The sequence below is a fragment of the Zeus faber genome, assembly GCF_960531495.2.
Source record: "Zeus faber genome assembly, chromosome: 12".
NCBI lineage: Eukaryota > Metazoa > Chordata > Actinopteri > Zeiformes > Zeidae > Zeus > Zeus faber.
In genome coordinates, this window is record NC_137196.1 from 21762474 (window position 1) to 21784427 (window position 21954).

The 21954-nt window shown below is 43.9% G+C and overlaps 1 protein-coding gene across 1 annotated transcript; it reads left to right on the forward strand.

Moving 5' to 3' along the window:
- Positions 1-200: 200 nt before the first annotated feature.
- On the forward strand, positions 201-21501 carry LOC307238242 (phosphatidylinositol 4,5-bisphosphate 3-kinase catalytic subunit alpha isoform). The gene is made up of 21 exons (XM_080011160.1): positions 201-370; positions 1645-2063; positions 2403-2612; positions 3279-3529; positions 5735-5980; positions 6862-6947; positions 10726-10831; positions 11667-11819; positions 12521-12655; positions 13049-13173; positions 13626-13707; positions 14000-14164; positions 14306-14409; positions 14565-14736; positions 15247-15353; positions 15837-15958; positions 16716-16794; positions 18326-18496; positions 19057-19174; positions 20627-20778; positions 20881-21501. Exons 2-21 carry the CDS (start codon positions 1712-1714, stop codon positions 21149-21151), a joined length of 3207 nt encoding a protein of 1068 aa, XP_079867286.1. The 5' UTR covers positions 201-370; positions 1645-1711; the 3' UTR covers positions 21152-21501.
- The last annotated feature ends 453 nt before the right edge of the window (positions 21502-21954 follow it).

Below are 21954 nucleotides of genomic sequence, written 5' to 3' on the forward strand. Positions count from 1 at the left end.
CTATGGATCCCGCCCTGCGGACTGGACTCTAATAATAACAGCAACACATGACACAGCGAATGTGTTTTCTTTAGGCATTTCCTGAGAAATAGACGTTTATCGGGGGCTTTCTGGTGACTTCTCTCGTCCCGTGACGGAGGGCGGTGCGTGATGAACTGCTGGAGGCTGCAGCAGCTGAGCGGAGCCACTGGGTTCCGGAATGCCACGATGAATAACAACATGGAGTGTCAGCGGCGTATCGCTCTACTGTACACTGGCCACGCCGCGGATAGTTGCAGGGATATTTCTTTTGAGAACTAGCGTGTCCCGGCTGAGTGCCACTCGGATGGAGTAGAGCTGTAGCCTGGCCGAGACGGTGCACGTCGCTCAGGTAGCTAAAGCTAATGCTAACTAGCGCCATGGCTGTTTAGCACCGCGGCTAACCGGTTAGCTCCTTTTGACGTTTCGTGTTTTGTCGGTAAAACCTGTGGTCTGTTCGACTCGTAAGGTACGCACGCCGTCGATCACATCCGCTATGCGCGTTGTTACTCCCCCTTTTCGCAGACTTTAAGCAGTGCCAGGCGAGTTTAATTCGGCTTTTCATGGTGAATTCTAGTTAGCAGGTCATGTAGCTCCACCCAAACGGAGTGATGACTAGCCCGGGCTAACGCTAAAGTCAACTGCATTGAACCGATGCTAATACACGCTAGCTAGCAGGCTCGTTGTTTACATGGAATTATGTTGATGTTGAACACACCCTGAGCATAGCTCATTCGTGTAATTTGTGTTTGTTGAACGGTGCATGTGCCAACAATAACTTCTGCGGGGTGGACGTGGTAAAAAAAACAACAACAACAAGGTGTTGTTCAATTGGGCTTTCAGCTTATTCGTGTCAGCTTGTAAACAAGGTACGTTTCCCTAATCGTGTTTCAGGGTTTCCAACGCTTTTAAACATGGCAAGGTGGCACACCGCCGTCATTACAGCTGCTTATGGGGTTACCTGTCAGTTCTTCAAGTCTTTTCGACATCAGGTGTTTAATTCCCTGTGTCATGCTGTAAAGCTGCAGATGTAAATGATGGTTTAAGTCAGTGTGCAAACAGCCAGTCTACTATATCCTGTTGCTATGTATTTACAAGTCTCAGGTTAATGGTTAATTATTAATATATATATTTTCCAAACTGTGTGGTGACATTTGTATAAAAAAAAAAAAACACAGAAAATTCTAATCTGATAACTGTATTTGGTTTTGTAACTGGTTTTATTGTTTCCTCCGTGTGTTTTTGTTTTTGTTCTTTTTGTTGCTGTTGTTTTTTTTAATGACTTCCAGCCGTAAGGTGTTCCTCACATTAGTTCAGTCAACATTTGGTAACTTTGCGTGTTGTGAATACTGCCGTATATGTTTTTCCGCTCGATATGCTGGAATGTTTAATAACATCGTTTAGACGCAAATTGAGTGAGCAGATTGTTGTCGTGGAATACAGGAAAAACTGCCTCTATTTGTTGGAGAGGATGTAGTCGTTTTTTTTTGTTTATTATATTTTTGTTTATTTTTTTTTGGCCAATCTGCATTGATGTGCAGGCTACATTGGCCCCGCGGGGCGTCCAGTTGAAGAGCCCCGATACAAACCGCGAGTTGTAAACATCCGTCTCTCTTCCTCCCCCAGCAGGTCGGTGTTGCTCATCCCAATTCCCCGGCACTGAACACGAGACGCCGCCCGCCGCGCCGCCGCCATGCCCCCCAGGCCATCCTCGGGGGAGCTGTGGGGGATGCACCTGATGCCCCCCAGCATCCTGGTGGACTGCCTGCTGCCCAACGGCATGTTCCTCACGCTGGAATGCCTGCGGGAGGCCACGCTGATCACCGTCAAGCACGAGCTGTTCAAGGAGGCACGCAAGTACCCGCTGCACCACCTGCTGCAGGAGGAGACGTCCTACATCTTCGTCAGCGTCACGCAGGAGGCGGAGCGCGAGGAGTTCTACGACGAGACGCGGCGGCTGTGCGACCTCAGGCTCTTCCAGGCCTTCCTCAAGGTCATCGAGCCAGTCGGCAACAGGGAGGAGAAAATCCTCAACAGAGAGATCGGTACGGTGGGGAGAGTGTTTTATTCGCGGTTCCAAAAAATCCCATTTTGCGCCGTGGATACTTTCGGGAAACTCGGTGCCTCTTCACACGAATGAAGAGAATTACATTAGTGTTTTGGTTTTTAATGACTTGCAACATTGCTATTCTGCAATGATCGATGGTAATTGTTGCAAATCCGTATTTTTGGGTTTTCAGGGTCGGGTCCCTAAAAAATCTTATCTCAAAAATACAGATGTCCTGTTCATGAAAGTATGTTTTTATGTGTTTGTTTATTTGCAAAAAAGGTCAATATATTTATTGGTTTCCAATGATATACCTGTACAATCTTTGTCGTCGTAGGTTTTGCCATCGGGATGCCGATATGTGAGTTTGATCTGGTGAAAGATCCAGAAGTGCAGGACTTCAGAAGGAACATCCTGAATGTGTGCAAAGAGGCCGTGGACCTCCGAGACACCAAAGGGCCGCACAGCCGCTCCTTGTACGTCTACCCCCCCAACGTGGAGTCGGGATCAGAGCTTCCCAAGCACATCTTCAACAAGCTGGACAAGGGTGAGAGTGAGAGAGTGAGAGAGTGAGTGAGAGAGAGAGAGAGAGCTTTACTTTTATATTACAGTACAGACTCCTACTGAAAATGACTGTGTTCCTATCATTAAATTCTAGTTAGAACAAACTTTGCACTAACTAGAAGTTATTTATTGGCAGTGGGTTGTAGGTGCCAAAAAGTCAAAAATCAATTCACTCCCTTTCAAACGTTTCATGCGCAATATGGCTCTTGGTATCTTTCGTATTTATTTTTCACTGCATTTCAGTAAATAATCACCATAGTTTAATACTGCACCTTTTATCGCTATAGCGTTTTTATTATGCCTTGTGTTTTTTACCTTTTTATTTCTATGCTTTTACAATTCTTCTTAGTTTTTTTCATGGAATGGCTTTTATATGTCATCTACAGCTCTTAAAATTGCTCTCGTATATAAAACGTTCCGTACAAATAAACCTGCTTTGCCTGCTGTCATATTCTCTGAATCTGGTGCCAGAGCATTATCCAAAACCAGTATCTGGATCCATCTTTTGTTGTTCTGATTATAGTCTTTCTTATGTGGGAGGGAAAATGTTCCTGTTACCATGATGCCCAAATATCTCTGCACCATTTAAAATAGAAACCAAATAATGACGTTTTTATTCTTACATATATTCTGTTGTTCTTTCTCTTAGGTCAAATAATCGTAGTGATATGGGTGATAGTGTCGCCGAGCAACGACAAGCAGAAGTACACGCTGAAGATAAACCACGACTGTGTGCCGGAGCAGGTGATCGCCGAGGCCATCAGGAAGAAGACACGCAGCATGCTGCTCTCCCACGAGCAGCTGAAGCTCTGCGTGCAGGAGTACCAGGGGAAGTACATCCTCAAAGTGTGCGGCTGTGACGAGTACCTGCTGGAGATGTACCCCTTGAGTCAGTACAAGGTGAGATAAACCTAATCTCCCTGAGCTGCAGCTCCTGCTGCTTAGCATGGGAAAGCAGTCCGCAGCTCCACTCAACATCCACTCTGCAGCCGCCTCCCTGTTAAATGAATTCAATCGAGGAAATTGCCTGAAAATAGCAGTAAAAATATGATTTTCTAAGACTATGGATCTATGAATCTATCACCGGATACAAACAGTGTGCGAAGGATAGGTTAGTCGATTAAAAAAAATAAATTGTGCAGAGTTTTTTGATAAAATATTTATTTTCAATTGCTGTTATTGGATTAGGCCTTTATCAATGCCCTAATGGAAACTATTAAAGGTCACAGATTATACTCCTATTCAACTATTTAATATAGGTCTCTGAGGTCCCCAAAACATGTCTTTGAAGCTTTTTGCGGAAAAAAATCCCATCGATTATGTATTCTAGCCACTCTAGCATGCCTCTATATACCCCTCTTTTCAGTCTTTTCTCGATAGGCTGTTTCTATGTCTGTAGCGTTAAATGCAAATTAGCTGCTGCTCCCCACGCCCCACTCCGGCTACATGCTGGAGGAGGGCGGAGGTGAAATGGCCTCCGTGATTCACAGCAAGTCAGTAAACTTCTTGTGAATCTCTATAAAATCCCCACTCATTGTCATTTTACTCTCCAGTTATTTAAGAATGCCTATGAGATGGAGTTCATCTTATAGACATTCAACTAGAAAACTAATACCGTGAAAATTTTTTTGGATCCTGCAACACGTAACGCCGGTAACTTTCTAGAAAACATCGAATATATTAACTCAGCTATTAGCGATTGCTAGTGCTAAACGACAAATGTAATGCACGGCACAGTTACTTTCTAGATACTTGCATTTCCCTCGTCTGCAGTTTTGTCACAGTTTGGGACGTTGCCATTATAAATAAACATTATCTACTTCGCTCTTCTGTCCTCTGAGGCAGGGGGCCGTTGTAGTGGTTTGTGCTGGTCTGTGCAGCCAACAACAAAGCAGTTCCCATTCTCAGCTTTGACATAATGATAGCGGGTTCGGCGCTTGTGAGAAAAAAATGGCGCACCTTCACAAAGCTGGTTCTCAAGCTGCGGGTGGAGATACTCAGATGGGGTGAGAGGGGTATAATTCTAATGGGACCCCACTTGAGGTAGGAGGAGGAGGCAATTCTGAATGGCTTGTTGTCACATGTTAGTGGGCAGCTCACAAAAACCTGACTGGGTTGTCTTATTTCACAGTTTGTGTGTTAGTATGCCCACCAGAGACCCAAATGTATGTGCTCAAACACTGAAAAAGTCAGTTTTTAATAACCTTTAACATAAACATGACATGGTGAGTGTGACCCTGAGTGTCTGTGAATTAGATAATTGGTTCTCAATGTGGGGTCTGGGGATCCCCAGGGGTCCTTCAAGAGATTCGAGAGGGTCCCCGGCAAATTGACTAATTGTTAAACTTCACCATTTATTTAATGAATCTTTTAGATGTTTTAAATAATATCTAACAATACAAATTAGGTAAATCATAATTATTATTATTTTTATCACGATTATTTAACACGATTAATTATTGATTTTGGAAACATCATGCATTCATTAAACTTAAAATGTGTCTTAACAGTGGATTTTCTAGAAATATAATTAAACTGAAAAACAAATAAATAAAGAATGTAAAAAAGGAAGACGTTTGGAGCGGACCTAGGGACTCTGACCGTGTCAGTGCTGGACGTCACTGAAAATTGCGGATTTTTTTCTTTAGTCGCTCTCCTTTTGTGGGGATGGGGGCCGCGCCGGGCTCGCATTGGGAGGAGGGCGAGTTCGAGTCAAAGTTGGTGTTTGAGGAAGACCTGCCGAGTCAGCTCCGGGGGGCCTCATCCCCGTTGCATGCACCTGGACCCCCGACACTGGCCAGACTCCATGTTTGATAATAACTGTGTAATATAATATATGCATAACGGATTGGCGCAACGAAGGAAGGGGGTGCGCTGGATTCACAACACAAGACACAGCGAGAGCATCACGAGTGAAACGGAATGCACCGCAATCGTTTTATCTTGATTACCTTGTTTTCATAATCATTGAAAGCCAAAATCATAATTGAAAATAAAATTTGATTTACTTCCCAGGCCTAATGCAAATCTTCTCATCTGAGCCAAGTTGTCCTATTGCTCCATTGAAATCATCACTGTGTAAACGCTTCTGTTCTTCTTTTGCAGTATGTGCGTAGCTGCATCATGCTGGGTCGAATGCCCAACTTGATGCTCATGGCGAAAGACAGCCTCTACTCCCAGCTGCCCACAGACAACTTCACCATGCCTTCTTACGCACGGCGCATTTCCACTGCCACGCCTTACATGAACGGGGAAACGGCCACCAAGTCTCTGTGGACGATCAACGGAACGCTGAGAATCCGGATACTGTGTGCAACCTACGTCAATGTAAACATCAGAGACATTGACAAGGTGAGACAGCCATAGAAACAGCTTTTCATTTTTAGGGTCTTATCTTCAACGTTGAGGCCTGTTTTATAGTCCTGCTCTTAATTGTGGGTGTCCTGGGACATTCTTCATCTAATGCTGCTTTCACACATGCACTGCAACCCTAAAGTTATCTGGACATTACCTGGAGGAACTGTATGTGTGAACGCAAATGTCAGAATCAGTTGGGCTGGACATTAACCGGACTGCACCCATCCAGCACCCTAGTGCAAAGTCTGCGTTTCAAACATACCGATTGAGCGGTAGGTTTGAATGGAACAGGTGATTGTCCGGACAATTCACAGCAGGCCAGTGGGCATGTCGCGTGTTGATGACGTCTCTATCATGCAACTGGTGCATGATGGTGATGTCATCAACATGCCCAATCGCCGAGGGTGAAGAATGGTCATTTAACGCCATAACATCCGAGGACGAGGAAGAAGATAATATACGTTTATATTGCAGAAACGTCCAAATACATGGAGTATCAATGCAAAAATAGTCACAATTACTAATAAGCTGGTATCCTCATCCACCATCTTGGGCATGCTGTAAAACTCAGCAGCGTCATGCGTCATTGCATCACGTCCTGCCTCCTGCTTGCTCTACCCAGGCTCCGCCCCCCTCCGTAAACATGTCTGACATGGACAATCTCCGGTTGTGAGCTACAGGTGTGAAAGGGCGACTCTGGGCGATGTCCGCTCCTGATTATCCAGATGTTGTCCAGAGTTCATGTGTGAAAGCAGCTTAAGAGAGTTTCTAATTGTCTCTCTCCTCATCAATAATTGGTGCCTTCCTCAAAGACACAGTACCCTGTTTTTCGCAGCTAGTCTTTACAGTGGATGTGCTTGTTTCCATCGTATTAGATCTACGTCAGGACGGGAATCTACCACGGCGGTGAGCAGCTGTGCGACAATGTCAACACTCAGCGTGTGCCGTGCTCAAACCCCAGGTACATTACAGCTACAGCGCCAGAGCTGGGTGATTTTCATTTAGGGTCTTGAAGTAGTGCCATGAATTCGCAATATCATCACATCATGATGCGCAGTTTTGTAGTAAAGTAGTAAAGTAAAGTACTAACATTATGGTTATAACTAGGGCTGGGGTGGTCGTGAAATCTTTGCTGCCGATCGATCGTCACCCAATAATCAAATCGATCAGCATGTCATTCACGAAAAGGCAGCATAAGTAGAATATACTTGTAGCAGGCTTTCTACCACGGTTCAGGCGGAATGAAGGAGAGAGGCGCAGGTTTTGCTGGAGGATTGCCAGCACACCGGCTTTTATTTGGGACAGTTCAACAGAAAGCGCTTCAGTGTGACGGTAATAATGAACGATAAAATGAAACAGAAACGTCTTTTCCCAGCGGCAGTTGAGGAACGCTCTGTTCAGGAGTTGTACCCTCACGATCCCGGCCCTTGGGTCTCTTCACTGAAAGACAGACACGTAAGAAAACTTGCCAGCTGCCGGGATTGGCCGGTCAGCCCAACTAGACACAGCTGATACTGAAGCAGTGAGCGTCTGTCTACCGCACTGACTTCCCCTCGCCTCCCAGCAGCGGCTCGACCACGCCCCCAAGTGTGCCACCATTATTAACTAATTATAGTATTTAACTAACACTTATTTATTTAAACATAACAAAGATTTAACATTTCCAAACGTTTCGGAATAAATCCAATAAATGTTTATTTTTACAGTGCTAAACAAAGTAGGCTATGTTAAAACAATATAAAACAGAGCAGCATTGCCTGTACAGGGCGTCTTTACGACTGCAACAGTTTATTTAAGTCAAATAAAATTTAAAAACTTTCCTTAACATTCTCTGATATTAAATGTGAGACATTATAACATTTAAGTATGGTAGTGTTAAATAAATTAAACAAAATCAAATAGATCAGCATTGCCTGAAGGTATTAGGCCAAAATGTGCTTTTCTGGGACAGACTGTTTGTTCTACTTGTCCCTGTTAAATAAATAAACAAACAATAAAATACAATGTCTGGGCTGTGGGATTTTCTGTTGACTTTGTCGAAGTACCATGCCAAGAAGGCGAGTATGTTCACCTCCTCCGGTTTGAGACACAAGTGATGGGTGTGACTACGTTGCGGTGGGTGTGACCACGTTTCCAGCGGTGCTAAAAACACATTCGGATGCATTGTTAGGGTTCCAGCTGTTATTGTCCAGCTTTTTTATTATTATTGGTCTCTTGGCTTTTTTCGGGCCAAAAGTGTCTGGCCCGTGACAACCGTCTGACCCACGGACACGGGTGAGGTCTTGTTAGAACCAGGATGCCTCAGACATCTCGTTGTTCAAGTTTTATCTATATCGATCTACATTTGGAGCAGAAATTTATGAAAAACCGATGAAATTTTACCGGAAACTTTAAGACGAGGCAAGTTTATTTACATAGCACATTTAGACCACAAGCCAATTCAAAGTGCTTTACATAGAACATCAAAAGCATATAGACAAAGTGCAAAGGAACACATAATAAAAGGACAAAGAATGCATAAAGTAAAAAAAATGGAATACATAGAAAGCATGAAAGTTGCAGTGCAAGAAATTAATCAAAGAAACCTTGTTTTTTGACTATTTGTCAACAATTATTTTACCTCTTCCCAGAAAAGCGTTTTACCTTGTCAGGGCGATATCCTAGCCCCGTGCGCGCGTGTCGTCTTACCTGCTTGACACTGGCGGGGCTGTTCGTTTAATATTTGATCTCTTTTGCCTTTTCTGTAAATAAACACGTTCTGTTCGCATCTAACCCGAGGCCGTGTCCCTCCTCATTTTGCGGAATTTGAGCCAGTCGTAACACACAAACTAAAGAAGTCGAAAACAGTCAACAACTTCTGTGTTTGTGCCCTCACACATGAAGTTCGCTTGCAGCTCCAGAGCAACAGGTCCGAATCGTGTCCGTTTTATTTTAGTCCCAAAGGTTTAAAAAGTTGATGAAATGTCTGAGGGACATGCAGTTTTTAATCTGTTTGAATAGAACCTTGTTGTTGGGAACTTCCACATGGAGTCATTTCCTTCCACAGAGACACCGTGAGGCAGGACTCTGTGGACTATAGGAAGTAGACAGCCACATTTTCATTTTTGGGATAAAGTAATAACACACAATATATCGGCTTGTAGTAGTAATTCTGCGTTTCACCAAGATTCACCAGAAAAACTCGCTTCACTAAGTCAGCCGATGCTGCATTCAATGGAAACTCAGAAAATTATATCTCATTTTGGTAGTAATGCTGATGTAAAGACGAGCGACAGCACGAGCTGATGCTACGTTCCATGGGAACTTGAAAATTTGTAATTGGTGTCGATACTGGACTCCGTGTTTTGCTGCCTGCAGCTATATTCATTTTTAGTATTATTAAGAGTAGTAGCCTAGTTGTTGTTTTAATTATTATTAGGCTATTATTAGGTTGTTGTTATTATTATTATTATTATTATTATTATTATTATTATTATTACTACTACATAGTCTACTGCAAAAGGGAGATTAAAAACAATGCTTTCTTTGCAATGTTGCCCAACCCCCTCCCAGATTAGTGGAGGAGCGCGGTAAACTTAAAGGACAGTGCACTTCAGAGACAGTGCGATTGTTGCAGGGAGATTATTGTCGGCTTATCGTGTGGTGTTTAAGCCTTCGTGAAATTATTTATGTTTATTTATAGGAAAAGTAGATTATTTTATAAGGGCTGCAACCTGAAAGTTGATGAGTCGACTCATCAGTCGGAAAAAACCCCACACTTGGCTGAGATTCTTTAAGTCGTGCAGTTGTTTCTTTTTTCTTTGTTTTTTGTTTTTCCAGTCAGTGTGCATTACAGGATAAGAACTGAAATTTACAAAATGCACAGGGATAACAGTTCAGTGAGGAATTATAAATATGGAGAATCATAAATATATTTTTATATGTGTAAATCGTCCATGTGCGGACATGGCTCTCCATGCGCCCTGATGGTGGAAATTTGTGCCCTGTTCCCCCAAATAAAACAACCATAAACAGCGCGGCCCGGGACACGGAGGAACCGTGCACGACTCATAGACTCATTAAGATAATTTTCTGCACTTAACGCACGGAGTCGGGGTGATCGGGGAGAGAGTCACGGAGAAAGTGTCCCCATTAAGCACGGTTTTGTTCCATAAGGAGACGTTAAATCCAATAAAAACACTGTTCTGGCGCACGCATCGTCTGTACCGTCGGAGAGGGAGACGGGTGCGCAAATTGCGCCCCAGTTGCTCCCTCTACGCGCCCCGTCTCCTGATGGCGCCCTATGCGGCCGCCTTTCTCGCCTATAGCAAGAGCCGAGCTGGCCCTGCTTCCACCCGGCCACCGCTGGCGAATAGTTGAGTATTTGCATTGAACAGCCGAATCAGGTACACTTGAGTCAGTTGAGTCGGGTACAGCCCTATATTTTATACATTTTGGAAAATCATTAGCAACTGGCCATTATGACGGGTTTGGGTTTTTTTTTGTGTGTGTGTCGATGACCACCAATCGCCCGACTATGAAATAACCGGCCCACCCCTAGTCATAACAATAGAATTATTCGTTTTATTTGAAAATACTAGATCTTTAATCTCTGAATCACATTTTGATTCTTTTAAACATTTCAGTTGAGTCTGATATTGTGATAATTTGATAATTATTGTGATAATGTGGCAGCAAGCTTACAGCCCATGACCAGCTTTGTGCCGTTTGTAACGTCTTCCATCCGTCCTCTGTCCCAGGTGGAACGAATGGCTGACCTACGACATGTACATTCCAGACATCCCCCGCGCCGCCCGCCTCTGCCTCTCCATCTGCTCCGTCAAGGGAAGGAAGGGAGCCAAAGAGGTGAGCAGTTGGCTCTTGAAAGTTTTCATCTTTGAATTCCAGACGCCCAACAGGAAGCATAATTACAAAATATGCAAAAAGGAAAAACAGACACAAGAAGGCCAACCGAAACGATGGCAGAAGGATGCAAAATCCGGAGCCAAAATATTCCAAACCATGTCATTTCACTAAATACTGCTTTTGTCCATTCTCCTTTGTTTAAATTCAGTTTTGTTTATTTGTGGTTGTTTTAATAGTCAACCAGGCAGAACAATTTCATACAGATTCAGCTAGTCTTCACAATATATCACAGTGCACAGTTTGTGTGCATAAATTCCTGGTGGGCGGTTCCATCGCCTTGATCTACTGCAGCATCTTCAAACCACAGGCCCGGGGGGGGCAATTTTATGTGGTTATGTGGTCCATGTTTACAATAGATTGTTCAATCGGGCTTGCAAATTGATTTTAAAATCACAATGCTTAAATGAATCCACGCAATTTGAAATTTTTTTTTTTCAGAATTTATAGCAGTATAAAATAGAATACAACAAGTATACTTTTATGATTATGAGTCTATCGTTAGTCAATGTGATGTCACCACCAGGTGCTTATATTCTTGTCCTGACGCATCTTACTGAGGCTGGTGATGTCTCCCGAAGAAAGCTCTAGATAAACACAAACAAACCGTCGATACTCACCGACCGCGTAAAGTAATGTAGGTTGAGTTTTGTGTGTGAAGTAACAGACTTCCCCCCCCGGTTTTGCGTGTTACACATGTTTCGTGGCCGCGGGCCCTGGCACCTCCGCAATGTATGAATGGCGGTCATGTGGGACGTCTTCCCGGTGTGTTCTGCAGGAACACTGTCCCTTGGCCTGGGGCAACATCAACCTGTTTGACTACACACACACGCTGGTGGCGGGGAAGATGGCTCTGAACCTGTGGCCCGTTCCCCACGGCCTGGAAGACCTGCTCAACCCCATCGGCGTCACGGGCTCCAACCCCAATAAGGTGAGAGGCGGAGCTCTCCCGTGTGAAAACTGAAATCCTTTTTTTTTTTTAATTTCTTTTGGTGACAGCGGCGATTTTCAATAGTTCCTCACAGATGCTTGTTAGCTGGTTTAAAAAGGCGAAATTATATATATGTAGGCAATAAATGTTTTATTAAAATAAGGTAAATTAAGACGACGTTTGATTTCATCCCCGTGGGAAATTCAGGTGTCACTACAGCAGAAGTTGACCAAACGGTGCAAGTCCAAAAAGAGATTGAAAAATAAAAATGAAATAAAATGTATGAACAGCGCTTTTACCGCTCACTGTGTTAACTTGTGAACGGTAATATGAGCAGGTGCTGGGTACGATAAAGTAAAGTACAAATAGTATATAGCAGCGAGTCCTAAGTAGTATGTTGGAATATGGAATATGCTGGTATAGTCAATATGTCTAGCTGTACTGTCAGTTATATCGCTCTTCATATAGTGAGTACATATATATAATACCTTTTAAAATCTATATGACGCACCGGTCCTCTCATGACCCTTAATGCTTCTGGATCTAGTTCTTTAGACCCTCTGGGTTTGGTATAAGCTTCTTTGATTTAATCCACTAATCTATTTATCCCACTTATTAATTACTCATTCACACATGGCCCTTGGTAGCTGTTGACCACAGTAAGCGCCGGGAATAACTTTTTTGTTTGTGCAAATTCACAGGAAACCCCTTGTCTGGAGTTGGAGTTTGACCACTTCAGTTGCCCGGTGAAGTTCCCCGATATGACCACCATTGAGGAGCACGCAAACTGGAATATATCCAGAGAGCTGGGCTTTAATTACTCACACACCAGCCTGGTAAGAGCAAACAAATAAAACAGTCGGCCAGGGTGCTGTGATGCAACCTTTAAGAAAACATTTCACCATGTCTATGTTCTTATAATATAATAAGAAAAACCCCATTATCTATTGTCTTATGAAGATATCTGTAATGTATCAATTTATTGTCCAGCCTCAACTTGCATGATATTGAATTTAGATTCGGAGTGACTCTATAATCAAATACGTTTTGTGTGTATGTGGGTTTACGTCTTTCTTTGTTTACTCAGAAGTCGTAGCAGACCCATTGAAATGTTGATGAAGCGATACCAATTTGTCCTATAGTGATGATGTTGAAATGAGTCATTGCTTTTTATTGACAGTGTTTTTTATTTATTTTTTTAATTTTTTTTATGATGATCTGGTTTCCAGAGTAACAGGCTGGCGCGCGACAACCCTCTGACGGACAGCGACAATGAGCAGCTACGCCTGGTGTGCAACAGAGACCCACTTTCTGAAATCACAGAGCAGGAGAAAGACTTCCTGTGGAGGCACAGGTAGAGTGTGTGTGTGTGTGTGTGTGTGTGTGTGTGTGTGTGTGTGTGTGTGTGTGTGTGTGTGTGTGTGTGTGTGTGTGTGTGTGTGTGTGTGTGTGTGTGTGTGTGTGTGTGTGTGTGTGTGTTAATTTGTTTGAAGGGAAATATATCTTTATAACATCAATATCATATCAGACTAGATATATGGGATTTTGGTTAAGAGGATAGAGGTAAACATTGTCTTTAAGGCAGCGTTTTAATAAATTAATGCAATTTTCCGAACTTCAGACTGAAAAAAATTGGACAATCTGTATTGACATATTTGTCAAAACTATTGTTATATTTAATTTAGTCAATATAACCCAGCTCTAGTTTGAGGTGTATAGACTGCACTGTGACCAGAGCTGTAGTGAAACAACCATCAAAAGCATCCTCCCCACACCTTGTTTTTTTTATCTGCATTTTTCTTCCAGACATTACTCTGTTGATATACCGGAGATCCTTCCCAAGATCCTCCTGGCGGTGAAATGGAACTCCAGAGATGAGGTTGCACAGGTAGGCTGAGCTCAAATTTCGGCTGCTGACTTGCTTTTTTTTTTTTTTTTGAAGGGCATCACATGGGAAACTGGATATGAAGTGGGCCTGTTCATTATATTAATGCAACTCGAGAGATTCAGAGCAGATAATGATAGGAAGGAACATGCTTTGTTGTGCGTTTTTTTTAGAATGTGTAAAAAAAAAAAAAAAAAGTTCAAGAAAGGGAAGGAAATCACAAATAGAGGAAATTCTTTTGCTTTTTCTGTAAATATCTGTGGGCACTCAGACCCTCTCTCCCCCCTCCCACCAGATGTATTGCCTTTTGAAGGACTGGCCAGCCATTAAGCCAGAACAAGCCATGGAGTTGCTGGATTGCAACTTCCCTGATCCAATGATCAGAGAGTTTGCCGTAAAGTGCCTTGAGAAATACCTTACCGATGACAGACTCTCCCAGTACCTCATTCAGCTGGTTCAGGTGTGGTGCATTTTCATTTGTGTCGTCCCGATTTCTCATTTTTAAGGGTGTCGAGCTCTATTTTGTTTTCCTTTGCTACGGTTGTGAATCTGCTGCCCTCTTAACTCCCGCTGCCCTCTTAACTCCTCGGTCTGTTCCCAGGTTCTGAAGTATGAGCAGTACCTGGATAACCCACTTGCACGGTTCCTGCTGAAAAAAGCTCTGACAAATCAGCGGATAGGACATTTCTTCTTCTGGCATTTGAAGTGAGTTGATTTTCAAAGTGCGTCGAGTCGAATGTGCGTGGATGTAAGGGGGGTTCGTCGGTCGACAAGAAAAGAGGTTTAATTTAAAATCCGCGAACGGGCGGGTTTGGAAAAAGCGGTTCGGGGCGTAATCTGTGACCCGTCTGGTTTACCAGGTCAGAGATGCACAACAAGACGGTGAGCCAGCGGTTCGGCCTGCTGCTAGAGTCCTACTGCCGGGCCTGCGGCATGTACCTGAAGCACCTGAGCCGCCAGGTGGAGGCCATGGAGAAGCTCATCAATCTCACCGACCTCCTTAAGCAGGAGAAGAAGGACGAGGCACAGAAGGTGAACGGATCCTCCCGCCGCCATAGTGTTGACCGACCAAATCAGAGCTGCCGTTACTTTGGACCAAAGCATCTTCTAAATGACACAGTGTATATGCAAGCAACTTCTGTACGGAGATGAATGAACGTGCCGCGCGGGTGCACATGCACATTTCAGTGTCAGATGTTCCAATGTGGACCGGAAAAAAGATCCAGATCCGGGAGACCCACACAGAAACCAACAATAATTATTCAGTACGGTTAAGATGACCAAGCCGTAGGCTTTGAAGGGATTTTATGCGAAACTTCGATGTGGCGACCCCAAAGCCTTACTCCTATTAATATTAATATCGACTTCATATTTATAGCAAGAAATTTCTTCTGTTCAGTCAGAGGTTTTCTGAATCCATCATCCTAACAGCCTCTAGCTGAAACTGCGTTTTTAAAGCATTTCCATGTCTCCTCCGATGAAGGATCTGTACGGAGCAGGTGGCATTTCACCACTAACTGGTCGCCTCTCGTGCACTCACAGGTTCAAATGAAGTTCCTGGTGGAGCAGATGAGGAGGCCGGACTACATGGACGCGCTGCAGAGCTTCACGTCTCCGCTGAACCCGGCACATCAGCTGGGCAACCTCCGGTACGACACACACCTCTTCCCATGCCAGGGTCTCTTTCTGCGGGTGCTTTGCACTTGTTATAATGATAAAAATGACTAATTAGAACAACATATCTCTATTAAAAATGGAGACTTCCCTTTCTGTTTTCCATATGGGTGAAACACACTTAAAATTCAATGCAGATTTTGACCTTTGACCTGCTCTCTGATTCTTTAACTTTACGCAGTAAAAGATTACGTATTTTGAGTTGTACAGGAAATATTTGGTAAAAAAAGTAAAGTTTAATATCCTTGTTTGCTTGTTAGTTTCACCATTTACAAACTTGAGATGAGTTTGAGGTCAGGGTTGTTGATGAGAATTCAATTTCGATATGATTTCAGCCGCTCATTTTTAAATTTTTAAATTTTATTTTAAATATGGCCACCCCTTTCAGTGTTAAAAAAAAAAAAAAAAAAAAAAGGTTTTTGGTGCACATTTTGACGGCTCTCTTTCTCGTCTTCCAGACTGGAAGAATGTAGGATGATGTCGTCAGCCAAGCGACCTCTGTGGCTGAACTGGGAGAACCCGGACATGATGTCCGAGCTGCTCTTCCAGAGCAACGAAATCATCTTCAAGAATGGAGACGGTGGGCTCCGCCTTCAATCATTACCTGTCTCTCCGCTGCTCTCGCCCCTAACTGTCTTCATGTCTCTTCTAGGAGCGTGTATCAAATTTTTCTGATGCAGATGAATTTCATCAGCGTTTTCCGCTGCATTCAGCTTCATATTTCAATATTTTAAGCAATTATTTTCTTCCGAAATGGTTTTGTAATAGAAAAGTCTTCTCATTCACAGTTTCTTCTTCTCAGGTCAGGGAGTTTTTATTTTTATTTTATTTTGTACTTTTTCAATGTGTAAACTATTTTTCTGTTACAAGAAAATAATTGGTGATAAGCAACCAGTGTCGAACCCTGTCCTATCGCCCTGATTGCCTTGTCTTGTTTTGGTTGTGCTGAGGACCCCGCATACACACACACACGCACGCATGCACGCACACAAACTGACACACACACACACACACGCGCGCGCGCGCAGCCTTAATTACACCATCGTGCATGGAGAATAATTCAAAATCTGGAAGCAAAACAAGACGACCGCACTCTGTAACCTATAGTCTTAACAATAACGTCATGCGGCTGGAATTTCTCTCCTCCGCAGCTACTTGTGCATTCTGCCGCACCGCGAGCTGCATGGACCAAAACAATTCCAACGGCTGGGGCCTTTGTTTATATCGGATCTGATCAAAGAGTGGTTCAGCCGTTAACATCCACCCCTCCGCCGTCCACCCTCCTTCTCTCTCTCGCTCTCTCTCTCTCTCTCTCTGACACGTCTCTCCACCTCCAGATCTGAGACAGGATATGCTGACGCTGCAGATCATCAGAATAATGGAGAACATCTGGCAGAACCAGGGTCTTGATCTCAGGTAGGAGCCTGTCTCAGCTGTGACACCGGCGATGGAAGTGGATGCGAGCAGTATTTAAGTTGAACTTTTTTTTTTTTTTTTTTCTTCTCCCTCCATATACCTTTCTTGATTCACTGCAGCATACCTGAATGCTGATGTAGAGCGCCAGCGTGTTTTATTAACCAGGGAGACCGACTTTGCAGGGCTTGAGGTCAGCGGTCAAAAACGCAATGCACAGAGAGACCGCATAGGCCGGCTCCTGGTTGTGAGCCTGCGGGAGGCCATGTTGTTTCAATTGTGGTGTTATTATATCGTTCCACGGTCTGATCAACATGTTAGCTTTTCTTTTCTTTTTTCTTCTCTTTTTCTTTAAACGGGGATGAAAACTCGGTCCCTTTTTAGGAAAATTCGGAATTGTGATTGCATAGTGGGTCATATAACAGAACACGCAGATCAGATGAGAAAGGTATTCGAGGGAGATGCGCTCGACTCGACCTGGACTTCAATCAGTCATCAGTTTACTTCCTACTTTCCAAGTTTCTTCAGCCAAACAATCATAGCTTCCCACTGCTCTCCACTCTGATTGGCTTCTCTTGTCGTTCCAAACTACCTGGAGACAGTTTGACATGGCTTGGATTATTACCATTTAGGATGAGACTTCCTGTTCTTCCGGTGATGCTAATACACTGTTGATTGCATCTCTAAGGGCATTGATGACGTGGTTGTTGTGACGCGCAGGCAGCTCTGGAGCCATCTGAACCCGATGCAGCTTTTATTAATCCTAACCCGCCGTTTGTAGGCTTGACTCTTGGATGATATCTGCCATTTGTTGCCGGAGCGCCGTCAAAATGTATTATTTATTTTCAATAAAGGCTAAATGGAGACCATATTTAAAAAATATATAAATAAAGAATGTGAGATATCTTCAGGAAAATGGTCAGGGGTAATTCAAATATGTGTTGTGTCATAAAACCTGATTTGACGTCTGTATGATCCACGGAATACAGGAATACACCCTTTTAGACGTCAGTCCGTCTCGCACTCTCGCGCCACAGACAGCCGCTTTTCATTTGGGAACGTGAGCTTGATTTCTATTGGTCAGCCTGAACTCTGTGAGACTCCAGCCTCTTTAAATCTCAGTTTTCTTTTTTTTTTAATTGTCGTTTTATGTTACAAACAACAAGTAATGTGATGGTAATCTGTCTCCCATAGCACTGTCAGATATCGCGTTTGATAGTTGTCTACAGTTGCGTTTATATCACCATATCTAAATCAATTTATCACTAAGGTAATAATTGCTGAGCCAAAGAAATTGATCATTGATGCCTATATTTTGTATAGCTGCATTTAGTATAATCAAAATGTATGTTTGTTTGTTTGTTTTTTATATAAAAATGTACAAATGAAAATGAGATAAGAAATAACACATATGTAGTACTTAAATTTAACATAATGTATCGCCATGGTAATTAGAGTACAAGTGCATCCCTAGCGTAAGCACCTTTCCTTCCTCCCTCCCTCCCTCCCTCCTTCCCTCCTTCCTTCCTTCTAGGATGCTGCCGTATGGCTGCCTGTCCATCGGCGACTGCGTGGGCCTGATCGAGGTGGTGAGGAACTCCCACACGATCATGCAGATCCAGTGCAAAGGCGGCCTCAAGGGGGCGCTGCAGTTCAACAGCCACACGCTGCACCAGTGGCTCAAGGATAAGAACCGGGGCGAGATGTGAGTGGTTTGGAAAATCATGACTGTTTGTGCCTTGAGCCTGCAGCGCTTTTCATGAAATGGAGATTTTCCTCTCGCACAAACTGAGATGAAATAGAGGATGTGCTGGACTTTGATCTGAATAGAAATATCTAGAACTATCTCAATTATAATGTGGTCGCCGGATCGCAATCATTTGAGACGATCACAATCATTTTGTGAAATTGTTCGATTCCAGAAATGCAATCTAAATTTCAGATACATTTTGAGCCAATATTACTAATGTTGAAATTAATCTGCAACTATTATGTATGTACGTATGTATGTATGTATGTATGTACTAAATCTATGCAAGAAAGGCATCACTTTTAGAAATGGTATTGGAATGGAATCTTTTTATTCTAAATGTTGGAGCTTGATATCGTAAATGCATTTTTTTTGTTTTTATTTTATTAGTTGTATTTGTTTATCTGTTTCTAAATGTTGTTCGAGCCTCATTCCACTGATGTCCGGTTACATGAGTTACATGATGATCTCTTGTTAAAACATACATTTTCTCTTTTATTCCTTTTATTTCCCAGGTATGACCAGGCCATAGATCTGTTTACACGCTCCTGTGCAGGCTACTGTGTAGCCACGTTTATTTTGGGCATAGGGGACAGGCACAACAGCAATATCATGGTCAAGGATGATGGACAGGTATTTAGCTTTGTCTTTTTTCCAATTTTATTTCTGACTCCCCGTTGTCAAACCTATATTGCTTTTTACTTAAAGGGGGCCTATAATGCTCGAACTTATTTTCTGTCATGTATATAATGTTTACAATATGGGATGTTCATATTGGACATGGCCAAAGTGTCAAATAATGAGGTAAACGAATAACAAAGTAAACGCTGTGAACAAAACGCTCAGACTTGCGACCGCTCGGAAGGCTCTGAACCCTCTGAAGGCTGTGAACGCTCTGAACGCTCTGAACGCTCTGAACGCTCTGAACGCTCTGAAGGCTCTGAAGGCTGTAAACGCTCTGAACCCTCTGAACCCTCTGAACCCTCTGAACGCTCTGAACCCTCTGAACGCTCTGAAGGCTCTGAAGGCTCTGAAGGCTCTGAAGGCTCTGAAGGCTCTGAAGGCTCTGAACGCTCTGAACGCTCTGAACGCTCTGAAGGCTGTAAACGCTCTGAAGGCTGTAAACGCTCTGAACCCTCTGAACGCTCTGAAGGCTCTGAAGGCTCTGAAGGCTCTGAAGGCTCTGAACGCTCTGAAGGCTCTGAAGGCTCTGAAGGCTCTGAAGGCTCTGAAGGCTCTGAACGCTCTGAACGCTGTGAACGCTCTGAAGGCTGTAAACGCTCTGAAGGCTGTAAACGCTCTGAACCCTCTGAACCCTCTGAACGCTCTGAACGCTCTGAACGCTCTGAAGGCTCTGAACGCTCTGAAGGCTCTGAAGGCTCTGAACGCTCTGAAGGCTCTGAAGGCTCTGAACGCTCTGAAGGCTCTGAAGGCTCTGAACGCTCTGAACACTCAGTTTTCAAAAGGTTTTTCCTCTGCATGAGCTGACGTCAGCTCGTCACGGATTTCCTTATACGGTCATCTGCTCCATCCCATCCTCTGTACATTTCTCCAAAACATTAAAAATAGTGTGTTTTTATTGTAGATGTATATTTGTATATATGTGTGTGTGTATATATATATATATATATATATTCCCCCGACATTAACATGAAACAAAAAATCTCCGTGTCCAAGAGTCCGATGCGTTGCGATGCAGTGGCCGTGTCTCCCACAAGCTGGAGGAACGGCAATGAAAGTCAGAACTAACTTTTCAATTAGGCCTTGTCAATCTAATATGAGTGAAGATTCAGCAACTGGATTGCTCATTTCTCGCCTCAAATTTGTTCAGAAACAGGTGTACTGATAAGGTGACATCAGTGAAAGGAGGGTGGCTCCTCCCACTAAAAAACATCCTGTTTTGGAACAAGAGGCCTATAGAGGCATGTTACAATGGCTAGAATGTATAATCTTGAGTGGGGTTTTCAGCAGCAAACTTCAGACATCTTTTGGGGTCCCTCGGAGAACTATGATAACTTGTGTAAAAAGGAGCGTAATAGGCTCACTTTCATTTTTTACTTTTTCCTAAATTGTTTCCTCCTGCAGCTGTTTCACATAGACTTCGGCCACTTCCTTGATCATAAGAAGAAGAAGTTTGGCTACAAGAGAGAACGTGTGCCCTTCGTTCTGACGCAGGACTTCTTGATCGTCATCAGCAAGGGAACGCAGGAGTGCACGAAAACGAGGGAATTTGAGAGGTAACTCCCACCGCCGGCCAGAATCCTGTCTCAAGTGTGTTTTGTTTTATTTTTTTAAGACGGATCCCCTGTCTCACACCCTGCATCCTCCCCTCCTCGCAGGTTCCAAGAGATGTGCTACAAGGCCTACCTGGCCATCCGCCAGCACGCCAACCTCTTCATCAACCTGTTCTCCATGATGCTGGGGTCCGGCATGCCCGAGCTGCAGTCCTTCGACGACATCGCCTACATCCGCAAGACGCTGGCGCTGGACAAGACGGAGCAGGAGGCCGTGGACTACTTCATGAAGCAGATGAACGACGCCCACCACGGCGGCTGGACCACCAAGATGGACTGGATCTTCCACACCATCCGCCAGCACGCCATGAACTGAGGGGCGTGCGTGTGTGTGTGTGTGTGTGTGTGTGTGTGTGTGTGTGTGTGTGTGTGTGTGTGTGTGTGTGTGTGTGTGTGTGTGTGTGTGTGTGTGTGTGTGTGTGTACGTACTTGAGAAGGCAGGAGGAGTCCCAGTGCGTCCGCCTTCTCCATAGGAATTAAGAGGGGTGACGGAACGCCACACTTCCGGCCCCCTCAGTGTAAAGGAAAACGAAAATATCTACGCTCATTAGTATAACGAAGACAAAAACTGCATCGCCACGGCGTGGTATACCGAGCTGACCGACCGAGGAAGTATAAGCAACCACATTTTACCCACTACTACCTGCTACGAACCGATGAGCTCCTCGGCCGTCCGGTGTTTGTCCGGCGGCGGGGAGGGGGGGGGGGAGAAAAGCGCAGAGGAGAACGGAAAGGTGCCTAAAACAAATCCCAGTTGCACAGTTAATCTCGAAAAACAATCACCAGCGCTCCCACACACACACACACACACACACACACACACACACACACACACACAGAGTGCCACTTCACAAACGGGACGTCTGCGAGCGACGCGACGCCACGAGAAAAAAAAAAAAACAAAAAAAAAAAACACTGGGGGGGGGGCGGGGTCTGTTTGCTTGAGCTGAGAAGAAGACGAGAGGTGAGCTGAGAGGCTCCGTCTGTAGCCGAGCCGCCCGTGTTCTCCTGCAGGAGAACTCGCCTCTCCTTGGTTTTCTTTCTCTCTCTCTTTTTTTTTTTTTTTTTCTTTTTTTGCCCCTTTTTGTACAGCAGTATATTCAGTCATGTACGCATACT

Coding starts and splice junctions, on each gene's coding strand:
- LOC307238242 (XM_080011160.1), top strand. CDS start 1,712: ATGCCCCCCAGGCCATCCTCGGGGGAGCTGTGGGGGATGCACCTGATG. Junction 2,613..3,278: donor CTTCAACAAGCTGGACAAGG/GTGAGAGTGAGA, acceptor TCTTTCTCTTAG/GTCAAATAATCGTAGTGATA. Junction 20,779..20,880: donor AAAACGAGGGAATTTGAGAG/GTAACTCCCACC, acceptor CCCTCCTCGCAG/GTTCCAAGAGATGTGCTACA.